The 19,479-nt window shown below is 45.0% G+C and overlaps 1 protein-coding gene and 1 long non-coding RNA gene across 2 annotated transcripts in view; one reads left to right on the top strand and one right to left on the bottom strand.

The window, feature by feature from the left end:
- The window catches only part of coro7 (coronin 7), a 181,350-nt gene that overhangs the window by 155,409 nt on the left and 6,462 nt on the right, over positions 1–19,479 (top strand). The window contains exons 22-25 of the mRNA XM_063059455.1: positions 142–283; positions 1,843–1,932; positions 17,252–17,368; positions 19,322–19,457. Of these exons, the coding sequence (XP_062915525.1) occupies positions 142–283; positions 1,843–1,932; positions 17,252–17,368; positions 19,322–19,457 (485 nt within the window). The remainder of the gene's footprint in view (positions 1–141; positions 284–1,842; positions 1,933–17,251; positions 17,369–19,321; positions 19,458–19,479) is intronic.
- LOC134352185 (uncharacterized) overlaps positions 10,227–19,479 on the bottom strand; it is a 34,968-nt gene continuing 25,715 nt past the window's right edge. Inside the window, exon 3 of the long non-coding RNA XR_010019357.1 lies at positions 10,227–14,505. This is a non-coding gene — a long non-coding RNA (uncharacterized LOC134352185). The remainder of the gene's footprint in view (positions 14,506–19,479) is intronic.

The raw sequence follows: 19,479 nt of genomic DNA, 5'->3' as shown, positions 1-19,479 counted from the left end.
GCCGATGGTGGAGAGGGATGTAGCTGTGAAGTATTGGGCAGAGACAACTACTCCCTGCAGCTTCATACTTTCCTGTGCATAGACCTGGTGAGGGATGGGTTATTGAGGATTCGGCCTGATGCTTTGTACTCTGTGTTGCAGCCGTGGTGAACGACAGATTTACCTCTACAACATGGATTCATTGTCATCTGGACCAATAGAAACAGCTGACATCAACGCAGCCCCTTCCACACTCATTCCCTTCTACGACGAAGACACCAGTATTCTCTATCTCACTGGCAAGGTCAGTTCTGGGAGTGGGGGTGTGGTTGTTGCTGTGACCACAGTTTTGGGAACATGGGAACCAGTGTTTCCAAAAGTGATGTGAGGAAACACATTTCTGTTCAGCAAGGGGTTGGGGTCAGGGTCACTGGGAAAGCAGATTCAACTGAGGTTAACGGAGGGGAAGAGTATTAGATTTCAGGCTGTAGGACATAGAACAGACAGTACAGAAACATGCCCTTCAGCCCACGAAGCCAAGTTAATTCCGGAATCCAGAGGGCAAAGCCGAAAGGTTGATGTCCAGAGCTTGGCAAGTCCCAAAGGTCAAGTCTGTGAGCCGGGGCCTGACGTCTGAACTGAAGGCCCAAAGGTGGTCTGCCCTGGGGTTGGGGGTCTACCTATCTGCGTGTGAGTGGGTGGGAGGGTGGAAGAGGGTTTGTTTTGCTCTTGTCTTGTTTTGTTGTATTATTGTTGCTTGTGTTGTTCTGCTGAACACTGTGGAGATGCTGTGATGGCGGCAGATTGTGTGGTGACACTTGTGAGTTGCACCAGCATATCCTTGGCTGTGTTGGTTGTAAACACAAACGACACAGTTCACTGTATGTTTCAATGTATGTGTGATAAATAAACCTGCCTTCACACGATTCGTATCTTTCCATTCCCTGCATATTCACATTCCTGCCTTAATGCCTCTGTTACAGTATATCTGCTTCCCTGGCATACTATTCCAACCTCACTTGCTCCACACATCTCCTTTCAACTTCCCCACTCACCGTAAATGCGTGTTCTTTCATGTTTGATATCTCTACCATGGGTTTGTCCAGCCTCTCCTTACAGCTTGTGAATGAGAATGAGAAATCAAAAGCTGACGAGTGGGGCTATTTTACAGAGAACCAGTGCAAACTGAATGGACAAGCGGCCTCCTTCTTTAGGGAGGTATTGAGAGCTATGGTCCAGGTGTAGATCAATGGCACAAGGCAGATTAATGGTTCAGCATGGACTAGATGGACCAAAGGGCCTGCTTCTATGCTGTCGTGTTTTATGACTCTATGTACTTCAAAAGATTGAAACATACAGTGAAAAGTGTTGTTTGTGTCCGAGGTCGTGCTTGGGCAGCCTGCAAATGTTGCCACTCAGCATGCCCACAACTCACTAGACTTAACCCTTACCTTTGGAATGTGGGAGGAAACCAGAGCACCCGAAAGAAACCCACATGGTCACAGAGAGAACGTACAAACTCCTTAAAGACAGCGGCAGGAATTAAGTTGGCACTGTAAAGCACTACAGTAACCACCACACTACCTCACGTCCCTGTACAGTAACCATCCTGTACATCCCACCTTGTCTTGGCAACTGATTGTCATGCTTTCATTCCTCCTCCCCGTCCCTGCTTCTGCCCCACCACCACTTCTCTGACCCCTCTCCCTCTGCTGCTTCCCTTCCCACTCCGGTCTCCTCTTCTCCTGCTGGGCACCACGCCACTGCGTGCTGGATACCAGACTGTAGGCATCGATGGGTGACTCTGGTTTGTGGGTTTACTGGTGATGTTCCTTCAACACTAATGCTGCTACATTGCCACAGGGTGATACCAGGGTCCACATCTTCCACCTTCAGTCTGAAGATCCCTACTTCCTGCAATGCAGCAGCTTCAATTCTGCCAACCCACACAAGGTGAGTGAAATATTACTGACCTGCCTCTGATGCACGATACCAACAGCTGACTAAAATTCAAAGTAAATTTGTTATTTTATATATATGTCACCATATACAACCCTGAGATACATTTTCTTGTGGACATTCACAGTAAATACAAAGAAACACAATAGAATCAATGAAAAACCACGCGTAACAAGACAGAAAGATAACCAATGTGCAAGAGACAACAAGCCATGCAAATACAGAAAGAAAAAAACAAACAAAATAATAATAATAAATAAACAAGCAATAAGTATTGGGAACATGAGATGAAGCATCCTTGAAAGTGAGTCCATAGGTTGTGGGAACAGTTCAGTGATGGGCGAGTGTAGTTGGGTGAAGTTAACCCCTCCCGCTCAAGAGTCTGATGGTTGAGGGGTAATAACTGTTCCTGAACCTGGTGGTGTGAGTCCTGAGGCTCCTGTACCTTCTTCCTGTTGGCAGCAGCAAGAAGAGAGCATGGCCTGGATGGTGGGGTCCTTGATGATGGATGCTGCTTTCCTGCAACAGTGTTCCTTGTAAATGCGCTCAATGATGGGGAAGATTTTACCTGTGATGGTCTGGACAATGTCCATTACTTTTTGTAGGATTTTCTGTTCAAGGGGATTGGTGTTTCTCCACCAGGCTGTGATTCAACCAGTCAGTGTACTCTCCACTGCACCTCTGTAGATGTCTGTCAGAGTTTTAGATGATTTGCCGAATCTTTGCAATCTTCTAAGAAAGTAGAGATGCTGCTGTGCCTTCTTTGTGATGGCAGTTACATGCTGGACCCAGAACAGATCCTCTGACATACTAACACTGAGGAATTTAAAGTTGCTGACCCTCTCTACCTCTGATCCCCTGATGAGGACTGGCTCATGGACCCCTGGTTTCCACCTGTAGTCAATAATATGCTCTTTGGTTTTGCTGATATTGAGTGAGAGGTTATAATTCTGGCACCACTCAGCCAGATTTTTAATCTCCCTCCTATATGCTGATTTGTCACCACCTTTGATTCAGCCTTCGACAGTGGTGTCATCAGCAAATGTTAATATGGTATTGGAGCTGTGCTCAGCCACACAGTCATAAGTGTAAAGTGAGTGGGAGCAGGGGGCTGAGCACACAGCCTTGGGGCGCACCTGTGCTGAGGGAAATTGTGGAAGAGATGTTGTTGCCAATCTGAAAGGACTGAGGTCTGCAAGTGAGGAAACCAAAGATCCAATTGCACAAGGAGGTATTGAGGCCTGGGTCTTGGAGCTTATTGATTAGTTTTGAGGGGATGATGGTATTGAATGTAGAGCTGTAGTTCATGAAGAGCATCATAATGTATGCATCTTATTGTCCAAATGTTCCAGGGTGAAGTGAAGACCCAATGAAATGGCATCTGCTGTTGACCTGATGTGACAGTAGGCAAATTGAAGTGGATCCAAGTCACTTCTCAGGCAGGAGTTGACATGTTTCATCACCAACACTTCATTAAGTGTCACTAGATGATAGTCAATGAGTCAGGTTAGCATATTCTTCTTCAGCACCAGTATAATTAAAGCCTGGTTGAAGCAGGTGGGTAGTTCAGACTGCCAAAGCAAGAGGTTAAAGATGCCAGCCAGTTGATCAGCACAGACCTTCAGTACTCAGCCGGGTACACTGTCTGGACCAGATGCTATCTTTGGTTCACCCTCCTGAAAGGTGCTGTCATGTGGGTCTCAGGAACTGAAATCACAGGGTTGTTGGGGGTTGTGGAAATTCATGAAGGTGTCTCCATGTTTTGATAGTCAAAGGGCATTGAGCTCATCAGGGAGCTAAACCTTGTTGTCACCTATATCACTTGGTTTTACTTTGTAAGAGGTGATAACATTCAAGCCCTGCCATTGCTATCGAGTATTCTTCAGCTTGGTCCAGAATTGCAACTTCGCTTGTGAGATGACTTTCCAGAGACCATACCTAGATGTTTTGTAATTCACTTAGTCGCCAGACCAGAACGCCACTGATCTGGCCCTCAACAGATTACGGATCTCTTGGTTCATCCAGGACTTTAGGTTTGAGAATACTCTAAATGATTTTGTGGGTACACACTCAACCACGACTGACTTTATGGAGTCTGTGACATGTTCATTCAGATCCACTGATGAGTCCTTGAACATCGCCCAGTCCACTGACTTAAAGCACTCCTGTAGCGATACTTCTGCCTCCTGCGACCACCTCTTTGTTATCCTTACTTTTGGAGCCTTGCTATTTAGCTTCTGCTTATATGGAGGTAGGAGGAGGAGAGCCAGGTAATCATATTTCTCAAAGTGCGGTCTGTTAAATCTTTCTCATAGGCTCACTCTGGATCCTTAAGACCATAAGACATAGGAGCAGAAGTAGGCCATTCAGCCCATCGAGTCTGGTCCGCCATTCAATCATGGGCTGATCCAATTCTTCCAGTCATCCCAACTCCCCTGCCTTCTCCCCATACCCTTTGATGCCCTGGCTAATCAAGAACCTATCTATCTCTGCCTTAAATGCACCCAATGACTTGGCCTCCATAGCCACTTGTGGCAACAAATTTCACAGATTTACCACCCTCTGACTAAAGTAATTTCTCCGCATCTCGGATCTAAATGGACGTCCTTCAATCTTGAAACGTGCCGTCTTGTCTTAGACTCCCCTACCATGGGAAATAACTTTGCCATATCTAATCTGTTCAGGCCCTTTAACAGTCGGAATGTTTCTATGAGATCCCCCCTGATTCTCCTGAACTCCAGGGAATACAGCCCAAGAGCTGTCAGACGTTCCTCATACAGTAACCCTTTCATTGCTGGAATCATTCTTGTGAATCTTCTCTGAACTCTCTCCAATGTCAGTATATCCTTTCTAAAATAAGGAGCCCAAAACTGCACACAATACTCCAAGTGTGGTCTCATGAGTGCCTTATAAAGCCTCGACATCACATCCCTGCTCTTGTATTCTATACATCTAGAAATGAATGCCAATATTGCATTCGCTTTCTTCACCATCGACTCAACCTGCAGGTTAACCTTTAGGGTATCCTGCACAAAGACTCCAAGTCCCTCTGCATCTCTGTGTTTTGAATTCTCTCTCCATCTAAATAATAGTCTGCCAGTTTATTTCTTCCACTAACATGCATGACCATACAATTTCCAACATTGTATTTCATTTGCTACTTCTTTGCCCATTTCCCTAAACTATCTAAGTCTCTCTGCAGGCTCTCTGTTTCCTCAACACTACCCGCTCCTCCACCTATCTTTGTATCATCAGCAAATTTAGCCACATATCCATTAATCCCATAGTCCAAGTCATTGATCTACATTGTAAAAAAGCAGTGGTCCCAACACTGACCCCTGTGGACCTCCACTGCTAACCAGCAGCCAGCCAGAATAGGATCCCTTTATTCCCACTCTCTGCTTTCTGCCGATCAACCAGTGCTCTACCCAGGCTAGTAACTCCCCTGTAATTCCATGGGCTCTTATCTTGCTAAGCAGCCTCATGTGCAGCACCTTGTCAAAGGCCTTCTGAAATTCCAAGTACTCCATGTCCACTGCATCCCCTTTATCTACCCTGTTTGAAATTTCCTCAAAAAATTGCAGTAGGTTAGTCAGGCAGGATTTTCCTTTCAGGAAACCATGCTGACTTTAGCCTATCTTGTCATATGCCTCCAGGTACTCCATAATCTCATCCAATAAAATCGATTCCAACAACTTCCCAACCACTGATGTCAGGCTAACAGGTCAATAGTTCCCTTTCTGATGCCTCCTACTCTTCTTAAACAGCGGAGTAACATTTGCAATTTTCCAGTCATCCGGTATAATGCCAGAATCTATCGATTCTTGAAAGATCATCGTTAATGACCCCACAATCTCTCCAGCTACTCCCTTCAGAACCCAAGGGTGCGTTCCATCAGGTCCAGGAGATTTATCCACCCTCAGACCATTAAGCTTCCTGAGCACCTTCTCAGTTGTAATTTTCATTGCGCATACTTCACTTCCTTGACACTCTTGAATGTCCGGTATACTGCGGATGTCTTCCACTGTGAAGACTGACGCAAGATACACATTCAGTTCCTCTGCTATCTCTGTGTCTCTCATTACAATATCTCCAGTGTCATTTTCTATTGGTCCTATTGATGTGATCTAGTGATCACAACTCTACCTCCTTTACCATAGCATTGGAGAGGGATAGGAACAGACAAGTTAGGAAAGCGTTCAATTGGAGTAAGGGGAAATATGAGGCTATCAGGCAGGAACTTGGAAGCATAAATTGGGAACAGATGTTCTCAGGGAAATGTACGGAAGATATGTGGCAAATGTTCAGGGGATATTTGCATGGAGTTCTGCATAGGTACATTCCAATGAGACAGGGAAAGGATGGTAGGGTACAGGAACCATGGTGTACAAAGGATGTTGTAAATCTAGTCAAGAAGAAGAAACCTTACGAGAGGTTCAAAAAACTAGGTAATGATAGAGATCTAGAAGATTATAAGGCTATCAGGAAGGAGCTTAAGAATGAAATCAGGAGAGCCAGAAGGGGCCATGAGAAGGCTTTGGTGGACAGTATTGTCACATGACCAGCAACAATGAATATATAATTGAGTCAGGTTTTATGATCCAACATAAACATTTATTAAACTCTGCTCAACAATAGCGAAAAGTATTCAAACGACTAACTTCACTGGAAGTTAACTGCTATACGGCAGCTCTGGAACAGTTCTTAAAGTGGTAAGTTCAAACACAGTCTTAAAGTGGTAAATTCGAAAGTCCAAGTGATTTACAGTCAAGAAGGAGAGACTTCTCTGGAAACGGATTTCTTCGAAGACGTGACGTTACTGCTGATTCCATCCAAAGGATTCACAACGAAGGAAATAAAACCGCTTAAAGGAACTGACCTTTTCCTGGTGAATGAACACTGCAAAAACCTTCCTGATCCTACAGGGGTTATCTCAGATGCAGGTCACTATTTATGAACGGAGATTCAATCAGGTCGATCCTTTATGAAACCGCCGAACGACACCAACTTTACTCAATCCTTCAGGTTCCCGTACTTTAGTAAGATCTTCACTCTCCAATAGTAGACTTACAATAGAAAGTAAAGCTCCACTTTAAAATGAAACTGCGTCATGAAACGAATACGCAGCATAATGGAGCAACTGACGAACTAACGAAAACTAACTGCGTCACAACAGGGGTTTCCCTTTATATATCTGTTGGGAACATTCATCACGTGACCTCACACTGGCGGGAAAATCACATCACCCCACCATCACAAGACCATTACATCAGGCTCACAAGATACTGGATTACATCATGGTCATAAGACAGTCACAAGATACCCATGAGGTATGTAACAGGATTAAGGAAAACCTCAAGGCATTCTACAAGTATGTGAAGAGCAAGAGGATAAGACGTGAGAGAATAGGACCAATAAAGTGTGACAGAGGAAAAGTGTGTATGGAACCGGAGGAAATAGCAGGGGTACTTAATGAATACTTTGCTTCAGAATTCACTACTGAAAAGGATCTTGGTAATTGTAGGGATGATTTACAGCGGACTGAAAAGCTTGAGCATGTAGGTATTAAGAAAGAAGATGTGCTGGAGCTTTTGGACAGCATCAAATTGGATAAGTCACCAGGACTGGACGCGATGTATGCCAGGCTACTGTGGGAGGCAAGGGAAGAGATTGCTGAGCCTCTGGCGATGATCCTTGCATCATCAATGGGGATGGGAGAGGTTCCGGAGGATTGGAGGGTTGCAGATGTTGTTCCATTATCAAGAAGGGGAGTAGAGACAGCCCAGGAAGTTATAGACCAGTGAGTCTTACTTCAGTGGTTAGTAAATTGATGGAGAGATCCTGAGAGGCAGGATTTATGAATATTTGGAGAGGCATAATATGATTAGGAATATTCAGCATGGCTTTGTCAAAGGCAGATCGTACCTTACGAGTCTGGTTGAATTTTTTGAAGATAGGACTAAACACATTGATGAAGGTAGAGTAGTAGATGTAGTGTATATGGATTTCAGCAAGGCATTTGATAAGGTACCTCATGCAAGGCTTATTGAGAAAGTAAGGAGGCATGGGATCCAAGGGGATATTGCTTTGTGGATTCAGAATTGGTTTGCCCACAGAAGATAAAGTGTGGTTGTAAATGGGTCATATTCCTGCATAGAGGTCAGTGACCAGTGGTGTGCCTCAGAGATCTGTTCTGGGACCCCTTCTCTTCATGACTTTTATAAATGACTCTAATGAGGAAGTGGAGGGATGGGTTAGTAAATTTGCCGCTGACACAAAGGTTGGGGGTGTTGTGGATAGTGTGGAGGGCTGTCAGAGGTTACAGCGGGACATTGATAGGATGCAAAACTGGGCTGAGAAGTGGCAGATGGAGTTCAATCCAGATAAGTGTGAGGTGGTTCATTTTGGTAGGTCAAATATGATGGCAGAATATAGTATTAATGGTAAGACTCTTGGCAGTGTGGAGGATCAGAGGGATCTTGGGGTCCAAGTCCATAGGACACTTAAAGCTGCTGCGCACGTTGACTCTGGTTAAGAAAGCATTGGCCTTCATCAATTGTGGGATTGAGTTTAGGAGCTGAAGGATAATGTTGCAGCTATATAGGACCTTGGTCAGACCGCACTTGGAGTACTGTGCTCAATTCTGGTCGCCTCACTATAAGAAAGATGTGGAAACCATGGAAAGGGTGCAGAGGAGATTTACAAGGATGTTGCCTGGATTGGGGAGTATGCCTTATGAGAATAGGTTGAGTGAACTCAGCCTTTTTTCCTTGGAGCAACGGAGGATGAGAGGTGACCTGATAGAGGTGTATAAGATGATGAGAGACATTGATCGTGTGGATAGTCAGAGGCTTTTTCCCAGGGCTGGAATGGCTAGCATGAGAGGGCACAGTTTTAAGGTGCTTGGAAGTAGGTGCATAGGAGATGTCAGGGTTAAGTTTTTTACGCAGAGAGTGGTGAGTGTGTGGAATGGGCTGCCAGTGACAGTAGTGGAGGCAGATATGATAGGGTCTTTTAAGAGACTCCTGAACAGGTACGTGGAGCTCAGAAAAATAGAGGGCTATGGGTAACCCAAGGTACTTTCTATGGTAAGGACATGTTCAGCACAGCTTTGTGGGCCAAAGGGCCTGTATTGTGCTGTAGGTTTTCTCTGTTTCTGTGTTCTATATCTGCCCTCAACTCTCTTTTACCCTTTCGTCATCGCTTGCTCGCATCTGGAATTTCCAGTTGGCGGACGATTTCCCTCCATGCCGCTCTGTCCCGACACTTGTCCACAACATCCCTAGTCTTGTCCAGCTTGATCCAATCTTTGATGTTATCCAGCCATGTTGTTCTTTGCCTTCCTCTTTCTTTCTTTCCCTCCACCTTTCCATATAGCAAGTCCAACAAGATGTTATCTCTCCATGTAATGTGTCCACAATTAGCAATTTTTTACTTCATAATCTTCTCCAGCAGTATCCATGGTCTGTCAACTTCGGACAAAACCCTCTTATTTGAAACTTTCTCTACCCATTCGTCGATAGCACCACATTTCAAAAGCATTAATTCGTTTCATGTCATCCTTCTTCAGGGTCCATGTTTCTGATCCATACCTCAGCACTGACCATACGTAACACTCGAGGAAGCGGATTCTACTTTGGATGTCTACCTTCCAATTGCATAGTAGATCTTTCGGCTTCATGAACTGGGTCTTAGCCATACCTATTCTCCTTCTGACCTCAACTTCGCATCTCCCGTCATCTGTCAGACAACTGCCAAGATATTCAAACTTTCACACCTGTTCAATGTCTTGTCGATTCACTTGTAACAATACCATCATGAATGAGTCTTGAGTGTTTGTTTTGCTTACCACCATTGATTTTGTTTTCTTAGGGTTGATTTTTAGTCTGTATTCAAGGCTTTTCTCATTCACTTTATTCAGCATAGTTTACAGTTCGCATTTGCTGTCAGCTAACAACGCGGTGTCGTCCGCATACCTGATGTTATCCACCTTCCAGCCTCTGATAGGAATACCTGTCTCCTGATGGTAGCATTCCCAAAAAATTCATTCTCCGTAGAGGTTGCACAAATCCAGCGAGCCAACACAGCCTTGCCTTATGCCTCGTTTAATACATGCCCATGGTGCTAGCTCATTTTCTACCCTGACTGCCGCTTTCTGTTTCCAATACAAGTTCCTTATTATTTCATCCTGACGAAGGGACTCGGCCTGAAACGTCGACTGTACCTCTTCCTAGAGATGCTGCCTGGCCTGCTGCGTTCACCAGCAACTTTGATGTGTGTTGCTTAAATTTCCAGCATCTGCAGAATTCCTGTTGTTTGCATTCCTTATTATTTGCACATTCTCCCATCCCAGATCGTACTTGTTCAGCACCTCTATTACTTTCTCGTGTCTGATTTTATCAAAAGCCTTTTCATAGTCCATAAAGCATAAGTAGATGGTCTTTTGTGCCTCAGTGCATCTCTCTGTGATGTTTCTCAATGCAAATATTCCTTTCCTTGTTCCTGGGCCTTTATGAAAACCAAACTGTGTTTCTCCAATTTCATCGCTGATTGTACCTTTCATTCTGCAGAACACTATTTTCAACAGTAACTTGATGCAGTGAGACATTATGCTTATCATCCTGTGTTCGTTACATTGTATCATCCTTGGTAAGGCGATAAATACAGATTTGAGGAAGTCCTCCGGAAGATTTTCTGTCATATAACGGTTGTTTAATATCGCTAAAAGGTTCGTTTTTCCCTTCGGTCCAAGTGATTTCAGAATTTCAGTGGAAATCTTATCTTCACCGGCCGCCTTTCTGACTTTTAGACTCCAAATTGCTTTTACCCTTTATATACTTAAAAAAGCTTTTAGTATCTCCTTTGATATTAGTCACCAGCTTCCTTTTATAATCCATCTTTTCCTTCCTAATGACCTTCTGAGTTTTGTTCTGCAAGCTTTTAAAAATTTCCCAATCCTCTATCTTGCCACTAGCTTTGGCTTCATTGTATGCCCTCTCTTTTGCTTTTACTTTGGCTCTGACTTCACTTGTCAGCCACAGTAGTGTCCTTTTTCCATTTGAAAATTTCTTCTTATTTGGAATATATCTGTACCCGCACTTCCCTCATTTTTCGCAGAAACTTCAGCCATTTCTGCTCTGCTCTCCTTCCAGTCAACCTTCGCCAGTTTCCTTCTCATGCCATTGTAATTTCCTTTATTCCACTGAAATACTGACACAATGGAATTTAGTTTCTCCTTCTCAAATTTCAATGTGAACTCTATCATCTTGTGATTACTGTTCCCTAAGGGTTCCTTAACCTTAAACTCTCTTATCATCCCCCAGATCAATGCACAACACCCAATCAGCACAGCTGATCCCCTAATGGGCTCGACTACAAGCTGTTCTAAAAAGCCATCCCTTAGACATTCTACAAATTGTCTCTCTTGAGGTCCAGTACTGGCTTGGTTTTCCCAATCCACTTTCATATTAAAATTCCCAACGATTATCATGACATTGCCCTTCTGACATGCCTTTTCTATCTCCGGCTGTAATTTGTAATTCACATCCCGGCTGCCGTTTGGAGGCCTGTATACAACTGCCATTAGGGTCCTTTTACCCTTGCCATTTCTTAACTCAACCCATAGAGACACTACACCTTCCAATCCTATGTCATCCTTTTCTAATGATTTAATATTATTTCTTATGCACAGAGCCACACCACCCCCTCTGCCTACTAACCTATCTTTCTGATACACCGTATACCCTTGGATGTTCAGCTCCCAATGGCAGCCATCCTTTAGCCAAGTTTCAGAGATAGCCACAACATCATACTTGCCAATTAGTACCTGAATTTCAAGATTGTCCATTTTATTTCTTATGCTGCATGGATTCAAATTTAACACTTTCAGTCCAGTATTTGTTGCTTTCTGTTTTAACTGCACCATACCTCTATTGCCCTGTGTAAATCATCCCACTGGCTGTGAGTATGCCTCATCTCCTGTCTGTCCTTTCTATCATCTCTGTTGCACGCTATCTTTGATTTATTTCTGTTTTTCCCTTCCTCAGCCCCATCACTCCAGTTCCCATCTCCCTGCCAAATTAGTTTAAACCCTCCCGAACAGCTCTATTAAACCTGCCTGCTAGGATATTGGATCCCTTTGGGTTCAGGTGTAACCCATCCTTTTTGTACGGGTCGTACCTCCCCCAGAAGAGGCCCCAGTGTCCAGGAATGCGAAGCCCTGCCCCCTACACCAGTCTCTCAGCCACGCATTAATATGATCATGCTATTCTTGTGATTGTTAGCACATGGCACAGGCAGCAATCCTGAGATTACTACCCTGGAGGTCCTGCTTTTTGGCTTCCTACCCAACCCCTTGAATTCTCTGTTTAGGATCTCCTCCTTTTTCCTACCTATGTCATTGGTACCAACGTGTACCAAGACTTCTGGCTGTTCACCCTCTCCCTTCAGAATTCTCTGCAGCCAATCTGAGACATCCCATACCCTGGCACCTGGGAGGCAACACACCATATGGGAATCTCTATCAGGCTGACAGAACCTCCCATCTGTTCCCCTCACTATGGAATCCCCTCTGACTACCGCATTCTTCCTCATCTTCTCTCTCTTCTGCACCATGGAACCAGGCTCAATGCCAGAGACTCGATTGCTGTGGTTGTCCTCTGTCAGATCACCCCCCTCAACAGCATCCAAAACAAAATAACAATTACTGAGGGGGAGGCCACAGGGGAGCTCTCTATTATCAGAGCTCTTCCCTTCCCTTCCCTGACAGTCACCCACTTATCTAACTCCAGCAGTCTCAGGGTGACTAACTCCTTGTAGCTCCTATCCATCTCCTGCTCACTTTCCCTAATAAGCTGTAGGTCATCAAGCCGCAGCTCCAGATCCCTAACACAGTCTCTCAGGAGCTGCATCTTGGTGCACCTGGCGCAGATGTGGCCATCTGGGAGACTGGAAGAATCCCAGCATTCCCACATCTGACACCCAGAGCAAAGTACTAAGCCTACAGACATGCTCTCTATTCCTATGGGAAAAAATACAAGGGTTAAAAAACAAAGTCCACCTAATCACCTACCTTGCTGAAGCCTGAATGAGCCAAAGCCCTATCACTCTGCCTCAGACCACTCCGTCGATGACTGCTCCCTTTTATACCTGAACCTTCCCTGCTCTCCAACTCACGATCAGTGCGCTGGTTATAGCCGAGTTCCCACAAAGCTTTCCCCTTTTAAACTTCGCTCCCGGACCTAGGTGCTGCCTCCTCTCTCGGAGCTCTCCCAACTCACGATCGGTGCGCTGGTTATAGCCGAGTTCCCACAAAGCTTTCCCCTTTTAAACTTGGCTCCCGGACCTAGGTGCTGCCTCCTCTCTCGGAGCTCTCCCAACTCACGATCGGTGCGCTGGTTACCAGTACTGAGGAACCAGGAGTATGGCTGCTCCATGCTCTGCATGGAGGATGATCAGAGCAATGTATCCTCACAAGTAGAACCAGGAGGTCAGACAGGAGTGTCAATGGGTTGAATGGAAGCTGGAGGTCAGGACTTGATGTCCTCTATTTCTCTGATGCTTGGATATTTGTCCTTATGTTTCGTAAAATAAAGATTGGTAAGCACAGGAGATTCTGCAGTCGCAGGGAATTCAGAGGAACACACACACTGCGCAGGTGGAGGGAACAAGCAGTTGATGTTTTGGGCTGGGGTCCTAATGAGGGGTCTCGGCCCAAAACATGTACTGTTGCTTCCTCTCCATGGATGCTGCCTGACCTGCTGAGTTCCTCCAGCATCTTGTGTGTACTAATAAAGGTTGATGTCTGAAGATGAGAGTTTCTGAGGGTGTTCCTCGTGGCCTCAATTCATGCGGACAGTAGTCAGTCACAGTCCAGTACCCGTACACGGGGGCTGTGCAGTGAAGCCACTACAGAATAGGAGCAGTCGGAGGGCAGACGGGTTGACTCTGTCCTGATTCTAATTATTGGAGTTATAGAAACACAGAAAACCTACAGCACAACACAGGCCCTTCGGCCCACAAAGCTGTGCCAAACATGTCTTTACCTTAGAACTACCTAGGGTTACCCATAGCCCTCTATTTTTCTAAGCTCCATATATCTATCCAGGAGTCTCTTAAAAGATCCTATTGTTTCTACCTCTACCACTGTTGCCAGCAGCCCATTCCACGCACTCACCACTCTGTCTTATGTAAACATTAACATGGGTTTATCTGATTCTCTTCAGGGTAGTTTATTAGGAGCAAGGTTACACAGTGAAGAACAAGCACAAATAAAAGGTTGTCCTACTTAAAGGGCAGCATTCAATATTTTTGTCGATGTTACACTGCATTGCTCTGGAATGTTCAGAAATCTGATGGTGGAGGGGAAGAAGTTCTTCTTGCATCATTGAGTGTGAGTCTTCAGGCTCCTGCGCCACATGTCTGATGGTATTAATGTGAACAGGGCATGTCCTGGATAGTGAGGGTCCTTAATGATGGATGCTGGTTTCTTGAGGTACTGCCTCTTGAAGATTATAAGGTATTGGTGAAGCCTAATTTGGAGTATTGTGTGCAATTCCGGTCACCTACCTACAGGAAAGATATTAATAAGATTGAAAGACCACAAGACCATAAGACATAGGAACAGAATTAACCATTTGGTCCATCGAGTCTGCTCTGCCATTCAGTCATGGCTGATCCTTTATTCCCCTCCTCAGCCCCACTCCCCAGTCTTCTATGTGTAATCTTTGATGCCATGTGCAATCAAGAACCTGTCAATCTCTGCCTTAATACACCCAATGACCTGGCCTCCACAATTGCCTGTGGAAACAAATTCCACAAATTCACCACCCTCTGGCTAAAGAAATATCTCTGCATCTCTGTTTTAAATGGACGCCTCTCTATCCTGAGGCTGTGCCCTTTTGTCCTAGACTTCCCCAACATGGGAAACATCCTTTCCACATCTATTCTGTCCAGACCTTTCAACATTCAAAAGGATGGGAGATCCCTCCCCCATCCTTCTAAATTCCAGCGAGTACAGACCTAGAGCCATCAAACGTTCCTCATATGATAACCCTTTCATTCCTGGAATCATCCTTGTGAACCTCCTCTGGACCCTTTCCAATGCCAGCACATCTTTTCCTAGATGAGGAGCACAAAACTGTTCACAATACTCAAGGTGAGGCCTTACCATTGCCTTATAAAGCCTCAGCATCACATCCCTGCTGTTGTATTCTAGACCTCTTGAAACGAATGCTAAGATTGCATTTGCCTTCCTCACCACCGACTCAGCCTGCAAGTTAACCTTCAGGGAATCCTGCTCTAGAACTCCCAAGACCCTCTGCATCTCAGATTTTTGGAATTTCTCCCCATTTAGAAAACAGTTTGCACATTTATTTGTACTACCAAAGTGCATGACCATGCATTTTCCAATATTATAACTCATTTGCTACTTTCTTGCCCATTCTCCTGATCTGTTTAAGTTCTAATGAAGTCTACCTGTTTCCTCAACACCACCTGCCCCTCCATCAATCTTCATATCATCTGCAAACTTGGCAACAAAACCATCTATTCCATCATCCAAATCATTGACATACAGCATAAAAAGAAGTGGTCCCAAAACATACCACTGCGGAACAGCAGTTCAGAGAGTACTGCGGAAAGACTACAGAGAAAATTTACGAGGATGCTGCCAGGACTTGAGGACCTGAGTTATAGGGAAAGGTCGAATAGGTTCGGACTTTATTCACTGGAGTGCAGGCGAGTGAGAGGAGATCTAATAGATGTATACAAAATTATGAGGGGTATAGATAGGGTAAATGCAAGTAGCTTTTCCTATTGAGAGTGGGTGAGACAAAGCTCAAAGTTCAAAGTAATTTTATTATTTAAGTATATATATGTCACCATATACAACCCTGAGATTTCTTTTCCTGTGGGCATACTCAGCAAATGTATAGAATAGTAACAATAACAGGATCAATAAAAGATCAACCAGAGTGCAGAAGACAACAGACTGTGCAAATACAAATATAAATTAATAGCAATAACTGATGAGAACATGAGATAAAGAGTCCTGAAAAGTAAGATCATTGGCTGTGGGAACTTCTCAATGGATGGGCAAGTGAGTGTAGTTAACCCCTTTTATTCAAGAGCCTGATGGTTGGGGTTAGTAACTGTTCTTGAACCCGGTGGTGCAAGTCCTTCTACCTGATGACAGCAGTGAGAAGAGAGCACGACCTCTCATGATGGAAGCTGCTTTCCTACAACAGCGTTTCATGTGGATACGCTCAATGGTTGGGAGGGCTTTACCCATGATGTACTGGGCCGAATCCACTATCTTTTGTAGCGTATCCCGAAGGCTTTGGTGCTTCTATAGCAGGCTGTGATGCAGCTAGACAATACACTCTCCACTACAATCTCTAGAAGTTTGTCAACGTTTTAGATGTCATGCCAAATCTCGGCAGCCTCGTAAGGAAGGCTTCCGTGCTGTGTCCAGGACAGGTCCTTTAAGGTAGTTACACCCAGGAATTTAAAATTGCTAACCCTCTCCACCCCGATGCTCCGATGAGGACTGGCTCATGGACCTCGAGTTTTCCTCTCCTGAAGTCTATAATCAGCTCCTTGGTCTTGCTGACATTGAGTGAGAGGTGGTTGTTATGACACCACCCGGACAGATTTTCAGTCTCCTTCTGTATGCTGTGCTTAGCCATACAGTTATAAGTGTAAAGCGAGTAGAGCAGGGGTCTAAGCACACAGCCATGGTGCACCTGCACTGATGGAGATCATGAAGGAGATGTTGCCAATCCGAACTGACTGGGATCTTCAAATGAGGAAATCCAGGATCTAGTTGCACATGGAGGTATCAAGAACTAGAGGTCATGGGTTAAGGGTGAAAGGTGAAATGTTTAAAGGGAACAAGAGGGGGAATTTATTCACTCAGAGAGTGGTGAGAGTATGGAATAAGCTGCCGGTAGAAGTGGTGGATGTGGGTTTGATTTGAACATTTAAGAGAAATTTGGATTGGTACGTGGATGGGAGGGATATGGTATGAGTGGAAGTCAATGGACTAGGCAGATAAGTGGTTCAGCACAGACTGAACGGCCTGTTTCTGTGCTGTAGCTTTTATGATCCTAAGATGTCTTTGGTGGTGGGGAGGATACCTCATTGTTCCTACTTTTTACACTATTCATTTATTTTGTATTTTACAGAGATTTTATGTCTCTGCACTGTAGTGCTGTCACATAACAACAGATTTCACAACGTAAGCGAGTGATGATGAAGCTGAGTTTGATTCTGCACCGAGCCCTGGTGTATATCTATATTTGTTGTTTTCCAGGGACTCTGCTTTCTCCCGAAGACTGAATGCAACATGAGGGAGGTGGAGGTCGCACGAGCTTTTCGGCTGGGACACAACTCCTTAGAGAGTGTGTCTTTCAAAGTTCCCCGAGTCAAGGTGAGTTGCCAGGAGATGTTGGAAATCCATGAACTAAAGGAGAGATAGGGTCAAAATTGTGATGTGGAGTCTTTGTCCTCTGAGATTCAGAGCAAGAAATGTATCTAGACCAAAGACACAGAGAGCTGGGATCCCAGCCTCTCCACACTCTTTGAGTGGAGTACTTGGAGTGAAATGTTTCTCCAGTATGGATTAGCGAACGTCACCTGCATGTCTGTTGGAGTCATTCGCTGTATCGGGTGCTCCTGGAATTCGACATGTCAATCCACGGCCTCTTCTGCTGCTACAATGAGCCCACACTCAAGTTGGAGGAGCCACACCTCATATTACTGTACATCCAACCTCCAACCTGATGGCATTAAACATCACTTTCACTTAACTTCCTGTAATTTCTCCACCCACACCTCTCTTTTTCCATTCCTCATTCTGGCTCCTCTCTTACTCTTCTCCTCACCTGCCCATCACTCCCCTCCCCCTTCCCTCTCTCGCATGGTTTACTCTCCTCTCCTATCAGACTCTTTCTTCTTCAGTCCTTTACCTCTTCTACTTAAACATAGAAATTACTAGGCTTACCCATAGCCCTCTATTTTTCTAAGCTCCATGTACCTATCCAAAAGTCTCTTAAAAGACCCTATCGTATCCACCTCCACCACTGTTGCCGGCAGCCCATTCCACGCACTCACTACTCTCTGCATAAAAAACTTACCCCTGACATCTCCTCTGTACCTACTCCCCAGCACCTTAAACCTGTGTCCTCTTGTGGCAGCCATTTCAGCCCTGGGAAAAAGCCTCTGTCCCACTGTAACCTCTGACAGCCCTCCACACTATCCACAACACCCCCAACCTTTGTGTCATCAGCAAACTTACTAACCCATCCCTCCACTTTCTCATCCAGGTCATTTATAAAGATCACGAGGAGTAAGGGTCCCAGAACAGATCCCTGAGGCACACCACTGGTCACCGACCTCCATGCAGAATATGACCCGTCTACAACCACTCTTTGCCTTCTGTGGGCAAGCCAGTTCTGGATCCACAAAGCAATGTCCCCTTGGATCCCATGCCTCCTTACTTTCTCAATAAGCCTTGCATGGGGTACCTTATCAAATGCCTTGCTGAAATCCATATACACTACATCTACTGCTCTTCCTTCATCAGTGTGCTTGGTCACATCCTCAAAAAATTCAATCAAGTTTGTAAGGCATGACCTGCCCTTGACAAAGCCATGCTGACTATTCCTAATCATATTATACCTCTCCAAATGTCCATAAATCCTGCCTCTCAGGATCTTCTCCATCAACTTACCAACCACTGAAGTACTTAGCAGCTCCCAACTCCTCACTTCATTCCCCCTTCCCCCTTACCTATCACCAGCCAGCTTGCCTTCCTTCTCCTTCTCCTCTCCTCACCTTCTTATTCTGGCATCTTCCCCCTTCCTTTCCAGGCCCGATGAAGGGTCTCAGCCAGAAACATTGACTGTTTGTTCCCCCCCCCCCATAGATGCTGCCTGACCTGCGAAGGTGAGAGTGTTGCAGAGAACAATGAGTTTGGGGAATGTCCAAGAGGCATTAAGGTGCATTTCCACTAGACTGGCAAACACCACAGCCAGGGACAGGGTTAGCCAGGGGATGATATAGGCACTGAACAAGTTCTATCTGCCCCCATTTCCTACGTTTCACTTGGAACTATCTCTTTATCGGCTGCTTCAGGAGCGGGGTGGATCTGGGATGCATTCCGGTTTGGGGTGCTGTTGGCTTGCTTCTGTTCTTTGCACGATGTGTGTTTCTATTCACTCTTTCTCTGCGAAGTAGTTTTTGGGTTATTTTTTATTGTGTTAATCAGGTTTCTTGCTGTGTGGCCTCTATAATCAGACAAATTTCAAGGTGTGTAATTTGTACATTCTTTGATAATAAATGTGCTTTGAATCTTAATCTCCTTATTCTTCTCTCTTCACAGAAAGAATTTTTCCAGGATGATATTTTCCCTGACACAACGATATGGTGGAGACCAGCACTCTCAGCATCTGCGTGGCTGGCAGGTTCCAACGGGCAGCACCAGAAGATGTGCCTGAAGCCTAACGACATGACTCCAGGTAACCTTTTCCCTACCCCTGC

This window comes from Mobula hypostoma, chromosome 9 (assembly GCF_963921235.1).
Source record: "Mobula hypostoma chromosome 9, sMobHyp1.1, whole genome shotgun sequence".
NCBI classification, from domain to species: domain Eukaryota; kingdom Metazoa; phylum Chordata; class Chondrichthyes; order Myliobatiformes; family Myliobatidae; genus Mobula; species Mobula hypostoma.
This window is presented reverse-complemented; position numbering and strand designations above follow the sequence as displayed.